The sequence below is a fragment of the Gopherus flavomarginatus genome, chromosome 16, assembly GCF_025201925.1.
Source record: "Gopherus flavomarginatus isolate rGopFla2 chromosome 16, rGopFla2.mat.asm, whole genome shotgun sequence".
NCBI lineage: Eukaryota > Metazoa > Chordata > Testudines > Testudinidae > Gopherus > Gopherus flavomarginatus.
In genome coordinates, this window is record NC_066632.1 from 3,907,435 (window position 1) to 3,924,250 (window position 16,816).

Consider the following 16,816-nt stretch of genomic DNA (forward strand, 5'->3'; position numbering starts at 1 on the left):
CCTGGTGGGGGCGGGGTCAGTCCTGTGAGGTTGGGCCCCAGGAGGGGGCGGGGGAACGGGCGAGGATGCCCCCCGGGGGGGTTGGAGGGGGCTGTCTGGACCGGGGCTCCCCCCCCCGAGTCAGGCAGAGCCCGGGGCGCCTCAACGCTGAGGCCCCCTGAAAAGGCTGCTGGGGGGCGGGGGGGGTACAGATAGGCGCCCTGTGCTCGGGCGCATGCGCAAGGGATCTCCTGGCGGTGGTGGGGATCTCCAGCGCATGCGCAAAAAGAGCACAGGCGCTCGCATCAGTATCGGCATGTTGAAGGCGGAGCGTAGCTCGCGTGGGGCGCCTGCGCCCTGAACCCATGTCCCCGCGCAGGCGCGGTGTGGACCCAACGGGCGCTGGGTGCGCATGCGTAGAGCTCAATCAGCTGGGCACGCGCGTTGCCGACTGATGCGACTTTTCTGGCGGACGAGCGGGAGGGCGGAAACAGGAAGCGGGTCGCGGGCTGTTGACGTCACTGGCCCTGCGCCGGGCTCCTGCGGGTCCCCGAGAACGGGCCGGGCATGAGCGAGGCGCAGCGGGACCCGGGCCCGGCCGCGGCCGCGGAGGAGGAGGAGGCGGAGGCCGAGGCCGAGGCCGAGGAGGAGGAGGCGGGGCCTGGCGCGGGGGAGGCGGAGGCCGGCGGCCGCAAGGCCCGGGGGCGGCCCCGCCTGACCGAGTCCGACCGGGCCCGGCGCCGCCTCGAGTCCCGCAAGAAGTACGACGTGCGGCGGGTGTACCTGGGCGAGGCGCACGGGCCCTGGGTGGATCTGCGGCGGCGCAGCGGCTGGAGCGACGCGAAGCTGGCGGCCTATCTGCTGGGGCTGGAGCGGGGGCAGCGCGCGGGGCGCCGCGGGTGAGAGCCGGGCCCCCCCTGGACCGGGCTCCCCTTCCTGTGCACCCCCTATCTGCTGGGGCTGGAGCAGGGGCAGCGCGCGGGGCGCCGCGGGTGAGAGCCGGGCCCCCCTCCCCCCCGGGCCGGGCCCCCCCCTGCCCCGTGCACCCCCTGTCTGCTGGGGCTGGAGCGGGGGCAGCGCGCGGGGCGCCGCGGGTGAGAGCCGGGCCCCCCTCCCCCCCCCAGGCCGGGCCCCCCTCCCCCCCCAGGCCGGGTCCCCCTGCCCCGTGCACCCCCTGTCTGCTGGGGCTGGAGCGGGGGCAGCGTGCGGGGCGCCGCGGGTGAGAGCCGGGCCCCTCTCCCCCCCCAGGCCGGGCCCCCCTGCCCCGTGCACCCCCTGTCTGCTGGGGCTGGAGCGGGGGCAGCGTGCGGGGCGCCGCGGGTGAGAGCCGGGCCCCCCCTTCCCCCCGGGCCGGGCCCCCCTGCCCCGTGCACCCCCTGTCTGCTGGGGCTGGAGCGGGGGCAGCACGCGGGGCGCAGCGGGTGAGAGCCGGGCCCCCCCTGCCCCGTGCACCCCCTGTCTGCTGGGGCTGGAGCGCGGGTAGCCGTGGGTGAGAGCTGGGTCCCCACTTCCCCCGGGCCAGGCCCCCAACCCCCCTGAGCTCCCCTCCCCTGTGCACCCATCTGTCTGCTGGGGCTGGAGCGGGGGCAGTGCGTGGGGTGCTGCAGCTGAGGGCTGGGCCCCCCTCCCCCCCAGGACGGGCCCCCCTGCCCCGTGCACCCCCTGTCTGCTGGGGCAGCGCGCGGGGCGCCGCGGGTGAGAGCCGGGCCCCTCCTTCCCCCCGGGCCGGGCCCCCCTGCCCCGTGCACCCCCTGTCTGCTGGGGCTGGAGCGGGGCGCCCAACCCCTCCCCGGGCCCCCACTTCTACCGTGCACCCCCTGTCTGCTGGGGCTGGAGCGGGGGCAGCACGCGGGGCGCCGCGGGTGAGAGCCGGGCCCCCCCTCCCTCCCGGGCCGGGCCCCCCTGCCCCGTGCACCCCCTGTCTGCTGGAGCGGGGGCAGCACCCGGGGCGCCGCGGGTGAGAGCCGGGCCCCCCCTCCCTCCCGGGCCGGGCCCCGCCTGCCCCGTGCACTCCCTGTCTGCTGGGGCTGGAGCGAAGGGGGCGCCGTGGGTGAGAGCCGGGCCCCCACTTCCCCTGGGCCAGGCCCCCAACCCCCCTGAACTCCCCTCCCCCCCTGCACCCCCTGTCTGCTGGGGCTGGAGCGGGGTGCCCAACCCCTCCCGGGCCTCCACTTCCACCGTGCACCCCCTGTCTGCTGGGGCTGGAGTGGGGGCAGCGCACTGGGCGCCGCGGGTGAGAGCTGGGCCTCCCAACCCCCCCCCCGTCCGGCCTGGACCCCCCCCTTCCCCATACACCCCCTACCTGCTGGAGCAGGGGCAGCACACAGGGTACCATGGCTGAGAGCCGGACCCCCCAACCCTCTGGCCTGGACCACCTCTCCTTGTACACACCGTTCTGTCTGGAGCAAGGGTAGTGCATAAGGTGCTACAGGTGAGAGCTGGCCCCTACTGAGCCAGATCCCGCCCCACCCCCGTCCAAAATAAGTATGCCTGGCCAGGCCCTTCATTGACTCCTCTTCTCCAATCCCCATCCCTGTATGCCCACACCTCCCCACCTGCTGGAGCGCGGGCAGCAAGTGGGGTGCCACAGGTGAGAGCTGGGAGATCAGGTCCCTGACTGAGCTGGGACCCACCCCATCCCTTACCCCCCAATCCCATAAACCATTTCCTTCCATGACTGACAGCCAGGACCACTTCACTTGGCTGGTCCCACTCATTCCCTGACTCCATTGTCATATCCTGTTGGGGCAGAGACAGCAAGTAAGGGGATAGATGGGGGAGCTGTGGGATCTGGAGCCCTTTTTCCCTACCCCCATCCCCATATATCTCCTTCCTTCCGGAGCAGGGGCTGGAGAGGGGAAGCCTGGGGGAGACCAGGATCCCTCACATGGGGTGTTAACCCCATTGCCCCCATAGCATCTCTATGGGAGAGAATGCTCCTACAACCTGCTTTGAGAGGAGTCGTGAGCAGCTCGATGGGGTGTCTTACTCCAGCCTCTCTACATGGGAGGGGATATCTTGCCCCTGCATGGATAGACACATTCTCCCCCCCCGCCCCTCAATCTGTTCCCATCTCCAGTTGAGGTGTAGCCAGTAGACTGAGGATGGGAGGAGATCCAGGCCTCCACCTTCTCATTTGACAGCGAAATATGTGACCATATTGACTAGTGGTTAGAGCAAGTGATACGGTGTCACAGCCCCTGGGTTTTGCCCACAGATTTCTTAGAGACTCTCCCCCCATGACCTTCTCTAGTGACGTTTTTACACCACCCTCATCACCATGGTATGCAAACAACGTGGTCAAGTCACCTCACACCTCTGTGCCTCAGTTTCCCCCCTCTGTGTGTAGGGGATAATATCACACACAGGTGGGGGGAGGAGTTGGGCAGCTGAGATTTGCTGAAGGACTTTGTGATTGAAGGGGCTCTAGAAAGGTGTTATATGTGAAGCATCTTGCCTGTACAGTTGTCACTTTGGGGGGTGATTTTCGCCAACATTTTTATACCAGCCAGAGCCATAGTGTAGACATGGTTATACCAGAAAAACTATAGTTTTGGTACAGCTCATTTTGCTCTGCGTACTGGCCCTGCCAGGTAGTGCTCTCTTTCGCTGGGATAAACTGCTCAATGCTAGGAGATTTTGCCTGTTCAGCCTTATTGGCAAACTTTCTCCCCCCTTCTGCTTTTGTCGTGCCTGAATTCCAGTGGTGAGCTGCTGTGGATCAGCAAAGATAGTTCTCATCTTAAAGCAGAACTGTTTACGCTCTCTGCCACTCCCCTGGTGATTGTTAAATCACACAAGAGTCACCGTCTGGGTCCCAGATCAGAGCACTGGTCCTTCTAACTCAGTGTGCCCTGCCAGCCATGTGATGAATGCTTCAGGGGAACGGCTCTCATCAGGCAGTACTGTACCGTGCAGGGAAGTTACTCTCCGATTCCAGCTCCTACATGAGAACTAGTGGTATTTCCCTTCTGATATTGTATCCTAGGTGCTGATCCTGTGACGGGAGAGACGTGGGCAGATTAGCTGTGTTCTCGTGGTGCTGCATCTGAGTCCTTGTGGGTCTGTGACGGTGCAGAGATCCACTTGCATTCATTTCACTGCAGGTTCAGGGCCTCAGCGAGTATAACGGACTCTGGGGATTTTCCACCTTCCTCTGCAGCATGGGGTGTGGCTCACCTGTTGGTATCATCTGGGCGTGTCTCACCTGAACAATTCCCTGCCATCACAGGAGCATCCGTGGCACCTCGATCTCTCCTGTTCTGCCTGTGGCCCAGTTTAGTCTCCTGAGGACTAGAATACATTAGTCTAACTAAAGTCATGGGGCTCAGCTTAGGGGTGTCTGTCGTGGCTTGTGAGATACAGGAAATCAGATGAGAGACTCTGGCCTTAAATTATTTATGTAATAACCTGCACAGTGAATTTCCCAGGTTAATTATACGCTGGAAGAAAATGGGCTAAAATGTTCTTCATGGCCTTACCGTATTAAGAGCATTGTCCCTTTTGGGTAGCATCTAGTCAGCTGGATTTCGTGGCCTGTCACATTTAGATCAGCAATCCATGGCTGTGCTCTGCTGAGAGAATTTGGGAGCAGAGGGTTTAGATCGCTCACCGGTCACTGATCTAAGCCCTTTTCATTATTTCTTTTGCCAAAGGGCATGAATGTGGGGGCTGGTTTTCAGACAGAGGAGTAACGATATAGGTTTGATCAGTGGTCTGTAACGTGGTGCCCGTGGGCGCCATGGCACCCGCTGGGGCATTTATGTGTGCCCACCTAGTGCCCAGCAGGGAAGAAAAGCCACGGCCCCGTGCCTGCCAGGGACAGAGAACTCCAGGGCCCACAGGCTGCAGGCCCCGGTGTTCTCCGTCCCTGGCAGGTGCGAGGCTGTTGCTTCTCTCCAGCTTCTCCGGGGCTGCAGGCTATGGGCGCTGGCGTTCTCTGTCCCCAGCAGGGGCGGGGCCGTGGCTTCTCTCCAGCTTTGAGGCCGGAGAGAAGCCATGGCCCTGCCCCTGCCAGGGACAGAGAACTCCGGGGCTGCAGGCTGTGGGCGCCAGTGTTCTTGGTCCCTGGCAGGCGCAGGGCCATAGCTTAAGCTGGAGAGAAGCCGCAGCCCCGCACCTGCCAGGGACAGAGAACTCTAGGGCTGCAGATGCCGGTGTTCTCGGTCCCCAGCAGATGCGGGACCCGCCTAGTGCCCAGCAGGGGAGAGAATCTGGTGCCCCACCCCTGCTGGGGACAGAGTACTCTGGGGCTGCGGGAACCGGTGTTCTCTGTCCTCGCGGCTTCTCTCCAGCTTCTCTCTTCTCTATGGATTCGTATGTATGTTAAATATGATGTTTTTGTATTTAATGTACAAATACAAAATAAGCCTTGAAAAATTGTTAGTGCCCGCCACACTCTTCTGAAAACATGGATGTGCAACTGGCCACAAAAAGGTGGGGACCACGGGGTTTGATGATGTAAGGGACAGATGCCGCACCCTGTGTGTTCTAATAGAACAGAGCTCTTTATGTGGTCTTAAAAACCAATAGCTAAGTAGCCCTGCTCCTGTTATAAACCTTGGCAGTAAACCCTGCTTCTGGGATTTCCTCTCATGAATCTGCACCACATAAGGTGCAGGTACCACGACTTGGGGCAAGTCACTGAATCCATGCCTCGGTTTCCCCATCTGTAAAAGTGAGGTGGGGTGTGGGGGGGAGATAATAGCACAGCCCTGCCTCCTACGCTAAGTGGTTGAGGTTTCCAGGTACGGCAGCATAGACCCTGATGCTAAATCAGTGCTCTCTTTTTCTGTTGCAGGAAACCATGGGAGCAAATCCCTAAAAAGCCAAAACGAAAGAAAAGTAAGTGAATTGTCCTGGGGGATCCAGCTTGTGACAATGGCTGAATGTGGGTGCACAAAGAATGCGTCCAAGATCCGTGTCTGCACCCAGAAACCCGTTCTTACAATTCTCTTTGCTGGCACAGCCATCTGTCCAGTCCCCCACCAGGTGGCCTTTGTCTGTCTTTGTACAGCACCTAGCACAAAGGGGTGCTTCTCCAAGATTGGGGAGCCCTATCACTGCCGTAATCCATCTAATAACATACAGGACTTTACACAGCGGGGTCCTACTCCGTGACGGGGGAACCCTACTGCTACCGTAATACATAAATGTGCAGGGGTCAGCACAATGTGGTGGGGGCTGTGACTAGGGCTGCTGGGCTCTACCATAATACACCTAATACATAATGTACCGCACCTAGCAAAATGCAGTCCTGGGCCATGATGGGGGCTCCTTGCGGCTGCTGTAATATACCTAATAAATTACATATAACACCCACCATAACGGGGTCCTAGTCTGTGATTAGGGCTCATCGGGGCTGCTGTAATACGCCTAAACAATAACGTTCTGTGCCTAGCACAAATGGGTGCCGTGACTAGGGCTCCTAGATGCTACCGCAACGTACCTAATAAACAATAATCTGCATGACCCCATCTGCCGTGATGCGTAAGAATTACTCACCCCAGTGGCCTTTCTCGTAGCTCCATGAGCGTAAGATCTCCTCTCTACAAACGTACCAAGTGGTTTGCTGCAGCAGTGTTGGATGCAGGCTGATTTCTGTAGGTCTGGCCCCTGATGGTAAAGGCTGGTGTTTTACTCCTGTCTTTCCTGGGGGAAGCACCAAGTGCAGAAATAACTGGCGTGACATTGAGTGAGGGAGCGACGAGGCTACGTGCCCATGGAAGGCGTCCATAGAGTGCAGTGGAGTTTTCACATATACAGCCTGAAAGTGCAGTCCAGGCCCAGAGAGCTGAGACTGCCCCGGGACAGTTCTGGAGGGATCTGGCATAGGAAGACTGGCCACTGACCATAGATCTAAAGCTGTTCCAGCTGGAAGTCTGGCTGAGCAGGCTCGGTGGCGTCCTGGAATTCACTAAAGCCCTGCTTGGCCTGCCTCTGAGGGAGGGGGATCGAGAACTGTGCAGCTTTCTGTGGGTCTGAGCTTCAGCTCTGAATCCTGCTCCTGGGGGTGAGGGTGGGCCACGGGTTAGAGCATGAGCCTTGGGCCTGCGAGCCTTGGGCCTGCAAGCCCTGGTTCAATTCCCAGCTCTGCTGCCAGCTCTCCGGGTGACCTTGGGAAGTCACTGTACCTCTATGTGCCTCGGATTGCCATCTGTATAGACCTGCCCTGAGCCAGGTGGCTAGCAAAGCTAAACCCATTAGTGACTGCGAGGTGCTTGGATACCACTGTTACGGGGCTGTACGTGTACCTTAGACGTTCAGTGTCCCCTGACATTTCTAAGGGGGTTTACTCCACTGCCTTAGTGGGGGTGGGAAAATGACTCTGTTCTCCCCAGAGGTGGCTGCATTCCCATTGAGGGGAAAAGGCTCTAGAAATGTAGGTTGTGGGCTACCAAAGTTCACAGCACAGCCAGTGCAAATGGTGGGCCGGTGACACACAGGGCCAGAGCTGGCAAAGCAGGATGGAGATGTAGGATGCCTCAGACAGACCTCCCTCTGCCTGTGTGGAAGAGGAGGGTATTACAGGTGTTGGCAAAGCAGGGAGCCAACCTGCTCAGCGTTCATTGCTGCTACAGTGTCTTCCCGGCATCTTAACGTCTGAGGAGACCTTTGCTTTTGCACTGGTTAGGGTGCAGCTCTGATGTGAGCTTTCCATGCCCTGGCAGGAGGCAGCGTTACAATTCGGATTCCTCCGGCAGTAGATGCCCCACTCCTGGGAATGTTAAAAATGGTCCAAGAGGCTCTATAGGAATGACAGGAGGGTTGTGACAGTAGCAGAGGTGCTGTCATGGCACTTCGCTGCTCCATTGTTCCGAGCTCAAACACAGAGACCAGCTGGGGAAAGAATTGTCCTTTCTCTGGGGGGCTGGATGCCCCAGCAGGGACAGGTCCTATTTCAGGTGTCACGTGCTGAGCCAGCAGCCACCGTCTTGGCAGTGCCATAGAATCACAGAAATGGGGGGCTGGAAGGGACCTCGAGAGCTCATCAGGTCCAGTGCCCCATACTGAGGCAGGAGCAAATAAACTTCAGCCTTCCCTGGCCGGGGTTTGTCCAGCCTAAAACCTCCAGTGTCAGGGATCCCGCACCCTCCTTTGGACACCTGGTCCAGAGCCTAACTCCCCTCAGAGTTAGTTAGAAAGTTTTTCCTAATATCGAACCTAAATCTCCCTGACTGCAGAGGAAGCCCATTGCTTCTTGTCCTGCCTTCAGCGGCCATGGAGAACAATCGATCCCTATCATCTTTGCAACAGCCTTTAACCTATTTGAAGACTTCTCAGGTCCCCTCGGTTGACTTTCCTCAGGACTAACCATGCCCCCGTTTTTAACCTTTCCCCATAGGCCAGGTCTTTTAAATCTTTGATTGGAGACTCCAGAGAGCCCACAAAAACAGTTTGTCATCCACCTTCTTAAAGTTCAACACCCAGAATTAGACGCAAGACTCCAGCTGAGGCCTCCCCAGTGCTGTGCAGAATGGCACGGTGACCTCCTGTGTCTTACATGTGACACTCCTGCTAATACGATGACATTAGCTACTTTTACAGCCGCAACACATTGTTGGCTTGTGTTCGATTTGAGATCCACTCTAACACCAGCGCCTTCTCCATGGTACTGCTGTCAAGCCGGTTGGTCCCCAGTTTGTAGTTGTGCTTTTCATATTTCCTTCCTAAATGTACTACGTTCCACTTGCCTTTAATGAATTTCATCTTCTTGATTTCAGGCCAATTCTCCAATTTGTCCCGGATGTTACGAATTTGAATCCTGTATTCCAAAGCGCTCGCAGCCCCTCCCAGCTTGGTGTCAGTTGCAGATGTTCTAAGCAAACTCCCCCCTCCATTATCCAAATCATTAATGAAAATATTGAATAGAATCAGACCCAGGACTGACCTTTGCGGGACACCCCCCCAGACATCCCCTCCCAGTTTGACAGCCAACCATTGATTACTAATCACTGAGGGTGGTCTTTGAACCAGTTGTACACCCACCTTATAGTGATTTCATCTAGACCACATTTCCCTAGAGTGCGTATGCAGTTGTCATTTGGGTCTGTGTCAAAAGCCTCTGCAAAATCAAGATCTGTCATGTCTACTGCTTTCCCCCTACCCGCGAGGCCCATAACCTTGGTATGACTTGGTGGCATCTGCCTAGAGCCTGGTCTACATACTAAACAGGTTTCACCTGGAGGCTGCCTTGCAGCCACCTGGCTCCATCAGTGCATCAAGCCATCTGCAGTGTGCCTGAGTCCCGCAGGCCACCTGTCCCAGCTGGCTGGTGTGTCTGTGGAACAGACAGCGAGTGCGAGTCAGTCTCGACGCAGATTCCTCTCCTCCCAGTTGCAGAGTTCACCCTCCTTGGGTCGGGTCAGCACCCAAAGGCAGGGCTGAGGGGTGGTGGATGGCCGGAACTCCCCCACTACAACCTGGGCTGTACCAGCCAGGGGTCCTTGGAACTTAGGGTGCCAGGGTCGTTAGTGGGGGTAGTACAGTAGTTATGACAGACACAGATTGTCCCAGTGCTGACAAACGGTTGATCACTTGACAGAGTAGTCTTCTGGCTAATGTTTTAACCCAGGGGGGTGCTCTCCATCTTTCGCTAGCAATGGGCATGTCCCTCCGATTCCCTGTAGTCGGCTCACGTGCCTCTCTCCTCCCCCTAAGGAAGGAGGCGGAACGTCAACTGCCTGAAGAACATGGTGATCTGGTACGAGGACCACAAGAACCGCTGCCCCTACGAGCCCCACCTGTCGGAGCTGGACCCCACCTTCGGGCTCTACACCACGGCCGTGTGGCAGTGTGAGGCCGGGCACCGCTACTTCCAGGACCTGCACTCCCCGCTGAAGCCGCTCAGCGACTCTGAGAACGAGAGTGACGATGGTGAGCGGGCGGGATCCTAGTCTCCTAAGGCAGCCCGTGGGCAGGGTAGCGCTTAGGGTAGCCTGTTGTGTGGCGTTGCAGTGCATCCCACCCCAGAGGTGGCCGCATTTCAACATAAGGGGAATGATCCCTAGGCCTGTAAGGGAGATGTTCAGTTAGTATCCCTCAAAGCCCGGGGAGAGTCGTGCCGTGGCTCTAACCCATGCCCGCTGATCGCTCTCCCTACAGCAGCTGGCAACGGCGTGGGGGCCGGAAGCTCGGACTCCTCCGAGGAGAGCTCCAGCTCGGGCTCGGAGGAGCAACCCGAGAGCCGTCAGGCCAAGGCCCAGCAGCATCCGCCCCCGTCGGCCGCGGAAGGCGGGAGCAGCAGCGGCCTCATCACGCAGGACGGCATCCACATCCCGTTCGAGCACCACATCGAGAACCTGACGGCCGAGCAGGGCGCCACCATGTGCCACAACCCGCCTCTCAACGGCCCGGAGAGCATGGAGACCGTGGTGTGCGTCCCCATGCCTGTCCAGGTGGGCACAAGCCACGGGACTCTCTTTGAGAACGTGACGCAGGAGACGCTCGGGGAGGTGGTGGCCAGCTGCCCCGTGCAGGGCATGATGCAGGGCTCCCAGGTGATCATCATTGCCGGGCCTGGCTACGACGCCCTGACGGCGGAGGGCATCCAGCTCAACGTCACCAGCGGCGGGGGTGAGGAGATGCCCTGCTCCATGATCGAGGGCGTTGCCGCCTACACCCAGACAGAGCCGGAGAACGTGCAGCCCAGCGGCGGGGAGCCAGTGGAGAGTGAGGAGTGCATTGAAACCAAAAGAGGTAGCTGTGGCCAGCCCTCGGGGGTGGGGGGCTAGCCCCTCTGCCCCCAGCTCAGCATGGGGAGCTTGGTTGGTACTGGGAGGGGAGGCCTCCGAAGGCCATGTAAAATGCTGTGCGTTCCGTGGGGGCCGTCTCGCAGGGTCACAGCCTGGCAGTAGGGGGCGCTGTGGTGCTGGGAGTGAGCTGGGGCGCTCAGTAAGGAATGCGCTCTCCTCTGGGTTAGTGCTGACTCCAGTACCCCAGCGTAGTGCTTGTGGGTGGCTCCGTAGGGGGCGCTCTCCCTGCATTAGTGACCCCGGTGCCCCATCACGGTGCTGAGCTGCAGGATGAGGGGCTGCGTAGGGGGTGCTGACCCCTGGATCTGATGTCCTGGCGTGGTGCCAGGGAGGGGGTCCGTAGGGGGCGCTGACCCCTGGATCTGATGTCCTGGCGTGGTGCCAGGGAGGGGGTCCGTAGGGGGCGCTGACCGCTGGATCTGATGTCCTGGGGTGGTGCCAGGGAGGGGGTCCGTAGGGGGCGCTGACCCCTGGATCTGATGTCCTGGCGTGGTGCCAGGGAGGGGGTCCGTTGGGGTCGCTGACTGCTGGATCTGATGTCCCGGCGTGGTGCCAGGGAGGGGGTGGGGGTTCTGACCCCTGGATCTAATGTCCTGGTGTGGTGCCGGGGGTGGGGGGTGGGGTCCATAGGGGCCGCTGACCCCCTGGATCTGATGTCCTGACATAGTGCCAGGGGGGAGGTCCATGAGGGGGCTGACTCGTGGATCTGATGTCCTGGCGTAGTGCCAGGGAGGGGGGTTCATAGGGGCCTCTGACCCTCTGGATCTAATGTCCTGACGTAGTGCCAGGGAGAGGGTCCATAGGGGGCGCTGACCCCTGGATCTGCTGTCCCAGCGTGGTGCCGAGGGGAGGGAGGGGTCCTGACCCCTGGATCTGGTGTCCCAGTGTGGTGCCGGGGGGGGGGAGGGTCCTGACCCCTGGATCTGCTGTCCCAGCATGGTGCTGGGGGACAGGGGGGCGTCCTGACCCCTGGATCTGATGTCCCGGTGTGGTGCTGGGGGGGTGGTCCTGACCCCTGGATCTGAGGTCCCAGTGTGGTGCCCGCTCATGTGCCCCATTAAAAATCTCAGGTCCCTTGATTCCCCGTGGAGTGTTAACCCTGATGTAACTGCATTTCGCCTCCGCCATCCGTAGGTTCAGCTGGCTACAGGACTGTCCCCTTCTTGCCCTCACCCCGTGTGTGGTGTTAAACAGCTGCTGTGCTCTGCAGCAGAACTAGCTGCATTTCAGTGGCCGGTGGCTCTTGCCTGCCTCTGGGATGGGGGTTAACGGCTTCATGTTTGAAAAGCTTCGCCAGATTCTCGCCGCGCAGCGCGGCCTGCTGACACCTGTTTTGTGGTGGCAGAAAAAGATGATCTTTATGGGCTCAAAAAGGAGGAGCTGCAGCCCCCCTCGGAAATGGAGATGCCGGAGGAGCTGGAGCCAGCCCAAGAGAACTTGGAGCCGGAGTCCGAGGAGATGGACGGCAGTGACATGTCGGCCATCATCTACGAGATTCCGAAGGAACCGGAGAAGTGAGTGTCGCCGCGGAGCGGTTAGCTGTCTTTACAAGGTCTCTGACCCTTCCTGTGCCTCGGTTTCCCCACTCGGCCAGAGATCCAGCCAGCTGCATCAGCGAGCCGCCTCGTATTTCCTCCCTTTTCCGTGCGCTGCGTTGGGTGCTCAAACACAGGGGCAGCTCAGCCTCAATCCAGGGCTGTCTGCACCTCCTCCCTCCCCAGGCCTCTGCCCTGAGGGCCTTCCGCTGCCTCCTCCCCAGCCAGGTGGGCAGCACGTTGCCTTCCCCTGCCTGCGGCTGACTCCTCCTTTCCCCCTGCAGGAGGCGGCGAAGCAGGCGGGGCCGCGTGATGGATGCCGACGGCATGCTGGAAATGTTCCACTGCCCTTATGAAGGATGCAGCCAGGTCTACGTAGCACTTAGTAGCTTTCAGGTATGATTTCTGCGTGTCAGTTTCCCACTGCCCTGTCTCTGGGGTGGGGTGTGAAGGGTGCTCCAAGGGGCCTGCCTGAAAGCCTCGTTCTGGCCCCCGCCCCCCAGAGACTGGGAAATGCTCAGGCCGGCTGGTTATTCTCTGCAGCGGGAGCTGGAGCAGTGACGCTGGGTGGTTGCTTTCCCTTTGGTGCTGGTGAGTTTCACGTCCTGGTTGATGGGTCGCTAGGGCCTGCCTGGCGTGGCGGGTTTCCAGCACTGGCGGGAGGGTGGCGCTTGCAGGCTGCGTTGGGAACTTGACAGCACCCTGGGAATATTTCTGTTGCGTTTTCTCACAAAACCCAAACCTTGAGCCTGCTTGGCACTTGAGAGAGGGGACGGCGACGGAGCGTGTCTCAGTGACAAGAGAGCACCAGATTTCATCCCCTGCTTTGCCACAGACTGTCTGGGGGACCTGGGGCAAGTCATTTAGCCGTTCTTTGCCTCAGTTTCCCCATTTGCACAGTAGGAATAATAGCCCAGGGAATGAGGGCCAGATTAGTCCTGGCTCAGTGTCTAGCCAAGGGTTTGATAGAGTCTTGGACGTCCGCTTGGATAATTGGCAAATCATTTAACGTCATGGCCTCAGTGCCCCACCTCGCTACCCCCGCCCTGGCTTTGGGGACAGGTTGGTTGCCAGCACTGTATCAATGGGGTGTCATCTTGTTGGGGAGAGGGAATCTCTGGGCGTAGATTGTGGGGTGAGGGAGTTTGTCGAGGTTGAGTCGAGAGAGTGGGGTAGCCCCAGCTGTGGTGACCGAGGCACTGCATTGTGAGGGGGAGAGAGGGACGAGCTCTGATGTGGGAATTCCTGCCCGTTCCTGGGGGGGTTGTAGCAGCCTCTGGTGTGACTGTGTGTGGTGGGGGTGTGGTCTAGCCCTCTGTCCCCCCTTCTCCTTGTGTCTCCAGAATCACGTCAACCTCGTCCACCGGAAAGGGAAGACAAAAGTGTGTCCCCACCCGGGCTGTGGCAAGAAGTTCTACCTGTCCAACCACCTCCGCAGACACATGATCATTCACTCAGGTGCACCCCCTAGGCTCTCTTCCCCGGCGCCCCCTGCTCCCCGTGGCCTGCTGGCCCTTGTCCTGCACTGCGCTGCTCTGGGGAGATGCTGACGCCCCCATCACGTGTGGCTGGGGCCGTCCAGACGCCGCTCCGCCTTCACCACCTGGTTCTGGGGCGCTCAGCTGCCTCTGCTTAGCCTTCGCTTCCCCCCGGCCCCATCCCCATCCTGTCCTGCTCCCTGCATGGCACCAGAACACCCGGGAAGGGAACTGGGTCTGGGTCAGATTCCCCGCAGGATCAGCTGTCTCACTCGGCTCATTTTCAACACTTCCATTATGGGGGGTGGGGAGAGAGTCAAAAATCCAGAACAAACAGAAGCACCCCTTGAGTTCCCCGGCTGGGTTGTCTGCTGGGATTGATCCAGGGCCTCTTGATTTAAAAGCAGGACTCTCTCCTGCCTGAGCTAAGGGACATCACTTTTTTAGCTGGCGCCATGGGCCGTCTCGGACATTGGATGTGGGAGACAAAGACCCAGTGCGATGCCCCAGCTGGGCAGGCGTCACCCCTTCGGGCAGGTTGAGGGCCTGCTTGCTGCATGCGTCAGGCTGGGTGTGGGCCGAGGGGGATCCTGGATTCTCCTACTGAGGTCCCTTGACTGTGAATCTCGGCTGTGCCCCGTTTTTTGTCCCCTGCAGGCGTTCGTGAATTTACCTGTGAAACCTGTGGGAAATCTTTCAAGCGGAAGAATCACCTGGAGGTGCATCGCCGGACACACACGGGAGAGACGCCCCTCCAGTATGTGCGGGAGTTGGGGGGCGCAGGGGTGACCCATTTAGGAACCAGACCCAGGCTCATTTGAGCCCCTCAAGCGGAGCATCTCCGTGTGCCACCACCTCTGGGGCAGAGCACATCAGCAGGAGTTAGCTCCAGGGCGAGTGGGGTGGGGAGTGTGGATCTGCCCCTGTGGTGCCTGGGCCTTTTATTAGTGACACTGCTTGAGATGAACTTGCTTTGCCTCTAATGAGCTTTTCAAAGGTGGTGGGGAGATTACCCCTCTCGCTGCTGAAATGCAGCTGCCTCTGGGGTGGGATGTGGCAGCTGTTTGTACAGGGATCTTTCTCCCGGTGCTAAAATGCAACCGCAGCCAAGGTGGGGCACAGGGGCTGTTTATACAGGGATCCCTCGCCTGGGGCTGAGATGCAGGCGCCTCTGGGGTGTGGCACGGGTGCCGTTAACAGCACCTAGTAACGCTGACCAGGAAGTGGAAAAATGCCACATCCAGCTGAAAGTATGGGCGGTGGGGTTGGGGGTGTGTAGCCCGGCAGAGGTAGAGGGCGTACTGCTGCACAGGGGGCCCTCAGCTCGCCAGGGGTGTGCTGCGGTCAGGCTCTGGGATGGGCCCGAGGGGTGCAGCCTGCGTGACTGTGTCTGGCCCCCCCCAGGTGCGAGATCTGCGGGTACCAGTGCCGCCAAAGGGCGTCTCTCAACTGGCACATGAAAAAGCACACCTCGGACGTCCAGTACAACTTCACCTGCGAGCACTGTGGCAAGCGCTTCGAAAAGATGGACAGCGTCAAATTCCACAAGCTGAAGAGCCACCCGGATCACAAGGCCACGTGATCCTGGCTGGGCCATCCTTCCGGAGCCGCGGAACGCTTTATTTATTTCCCCGCCGCCTCCCTTCCCCCTCCCGGACGATGGCGGCAGCACCGGCTCCCACCTCGAGGGGTGAGATCACAGTGCCCTGAGGTGGCACGTGTCTCCCCCAGCCAGGAGAGGGGGTGCTGGGCCCAGAGCAGGCCGCATGCGTGAGTGTGTGTGTGTGATATGTCGTGGCCTCCGCAGCAGGCAGCCCCCCGATTCTGCCAGGGTGAGACTTTTTTAGCTTTTAATGTCGAGGCTGTGGGGGCTCTGGGGTCGAGCGAACAGAGGGGGGATGTGCCCGTGCTCATCTGCAGAAGAGGGCGCAGCCTGGCCTGCTCAAACTCAAGGGAGAGCAAAATGTGGCACATCCTAGGGGTCAGAGGGGTGGGGCTTGGCTGCCACACCAGGACGGCGCTGAACAAAACGCCCAGACCATTAAACTGACACTACTTTTATCTGCCTGCCTCCTGGCATCTTCCTCCCCAGGGGTGGCGGCCTCGGAGGGGGACGGGGACGGCTGGGGGCTGCCCGGCGGTCGTACCAACCAGCCATGTGCCCGAGGCTGGTTGGCATGGGACTCACAGTGTTATCTGAAGGCGAGGGCACGAATGCCTGCACTGGCTCTTCCTCCGAGTTTGTGGGGCACGTGCCCTCCGGTGCGGGGTGGGCCCAGACCTCGCTGGTGGGGGTCAGGTCTCCCCTTGTTCTCCAGCGTCTCTTATTTCCTGTAAAGCGAAGAAGTGTCCAGCTGGTAGGGGGGTGAACAAACCGTCCCAGGGCTGCCTGAGTGTGCTGTGAGCCTGAGCCTGTCGCTCTAGAGCAGGGAGCTGGCCTGGGCAGGTCAGTGGGTTACCATTGATGGCAGCAGCGCCGCTTCAGATGGGCTCTTCAGAAGCAGGGTGGGCTTCCCTAGTGGGGGGAAAGGAGGAGCCTGGCCATGGCTCAGATAAACCTCCCTCTCCTCCTCCTGCCAGGGTGTGGCCCTGGCGCAGCTGTCCCTGCTACCTTTCTCCCATCCCTTTCCACACCCTGGGAATCACTCCCATTCTGCCTCAGTTTCTCTTTGCCCCATCTGGGCCCCCTAGCGAGGGCAGCAGTATTCTGCGGGCAGGCAGGCTGTGCCCATGGGCCGAGTCTCCTACCACCATGGGGCTGGTGCCATTCCCTGCCCCTGACCCAGCCAGTCCCCTACGCTGGGGTAGATTGGAGCCAGCGCCCCCTAGAGGTGAAAGGCTCCATTTTGGGGTAGATTGGTGGAATGGCATTCACGTCCTTTCAGTTCTCGGGGGAGGCGAGGGGGCGCTGGGGCTGAAGGAGCTGGCCTGGGTCTCGGCTTCGATGCCAGCACAAGAGATTAGGGAAGGGAAGAAAAGTGGCTGCGGGGGCTGCCTGTGTTCTGCAATGTGGGAGCAGGGAGGGGGACTGGCTGGCAGGGGGAAAGCGGGGTGGTCCTGGGTCCCCCCT

General features: G+C 60.2%; 1 protein-coding gene across 1 annotated transcript; it reads left to right on the forward strand.

Annotated features, from left to right (window-relative positions):
- The first annotated feature begins 376 nt into the window (after positions 1 to 376).
- Positions 377 to 15,807, forward strand: ZNF653 (zinc finger protein 653). Its single transcript, XM_050925025.1, is given in 10 exon segments — positions 377 to 539; positions 542 to 878; positions 5,780 to 5,823; positions 9,640 to 9,855; positions 10,087 to 10,677; positions 12,079 to 12,247; positions 12,553 to 12,664; positions 13,612 to 13,726; positions 14,404 to 14,503; positions 15,151 to 15,807. Coding segments are annotated over 10 exon segments (2,010 nt in total). The 5' UTR covers positions 377 to 391; the 3' UTR covers positions 15,329 to 15,807.
- The last annotated feature ends 1,009 nt before the right edge of the window (positions 15,808 to 16,816 follow it).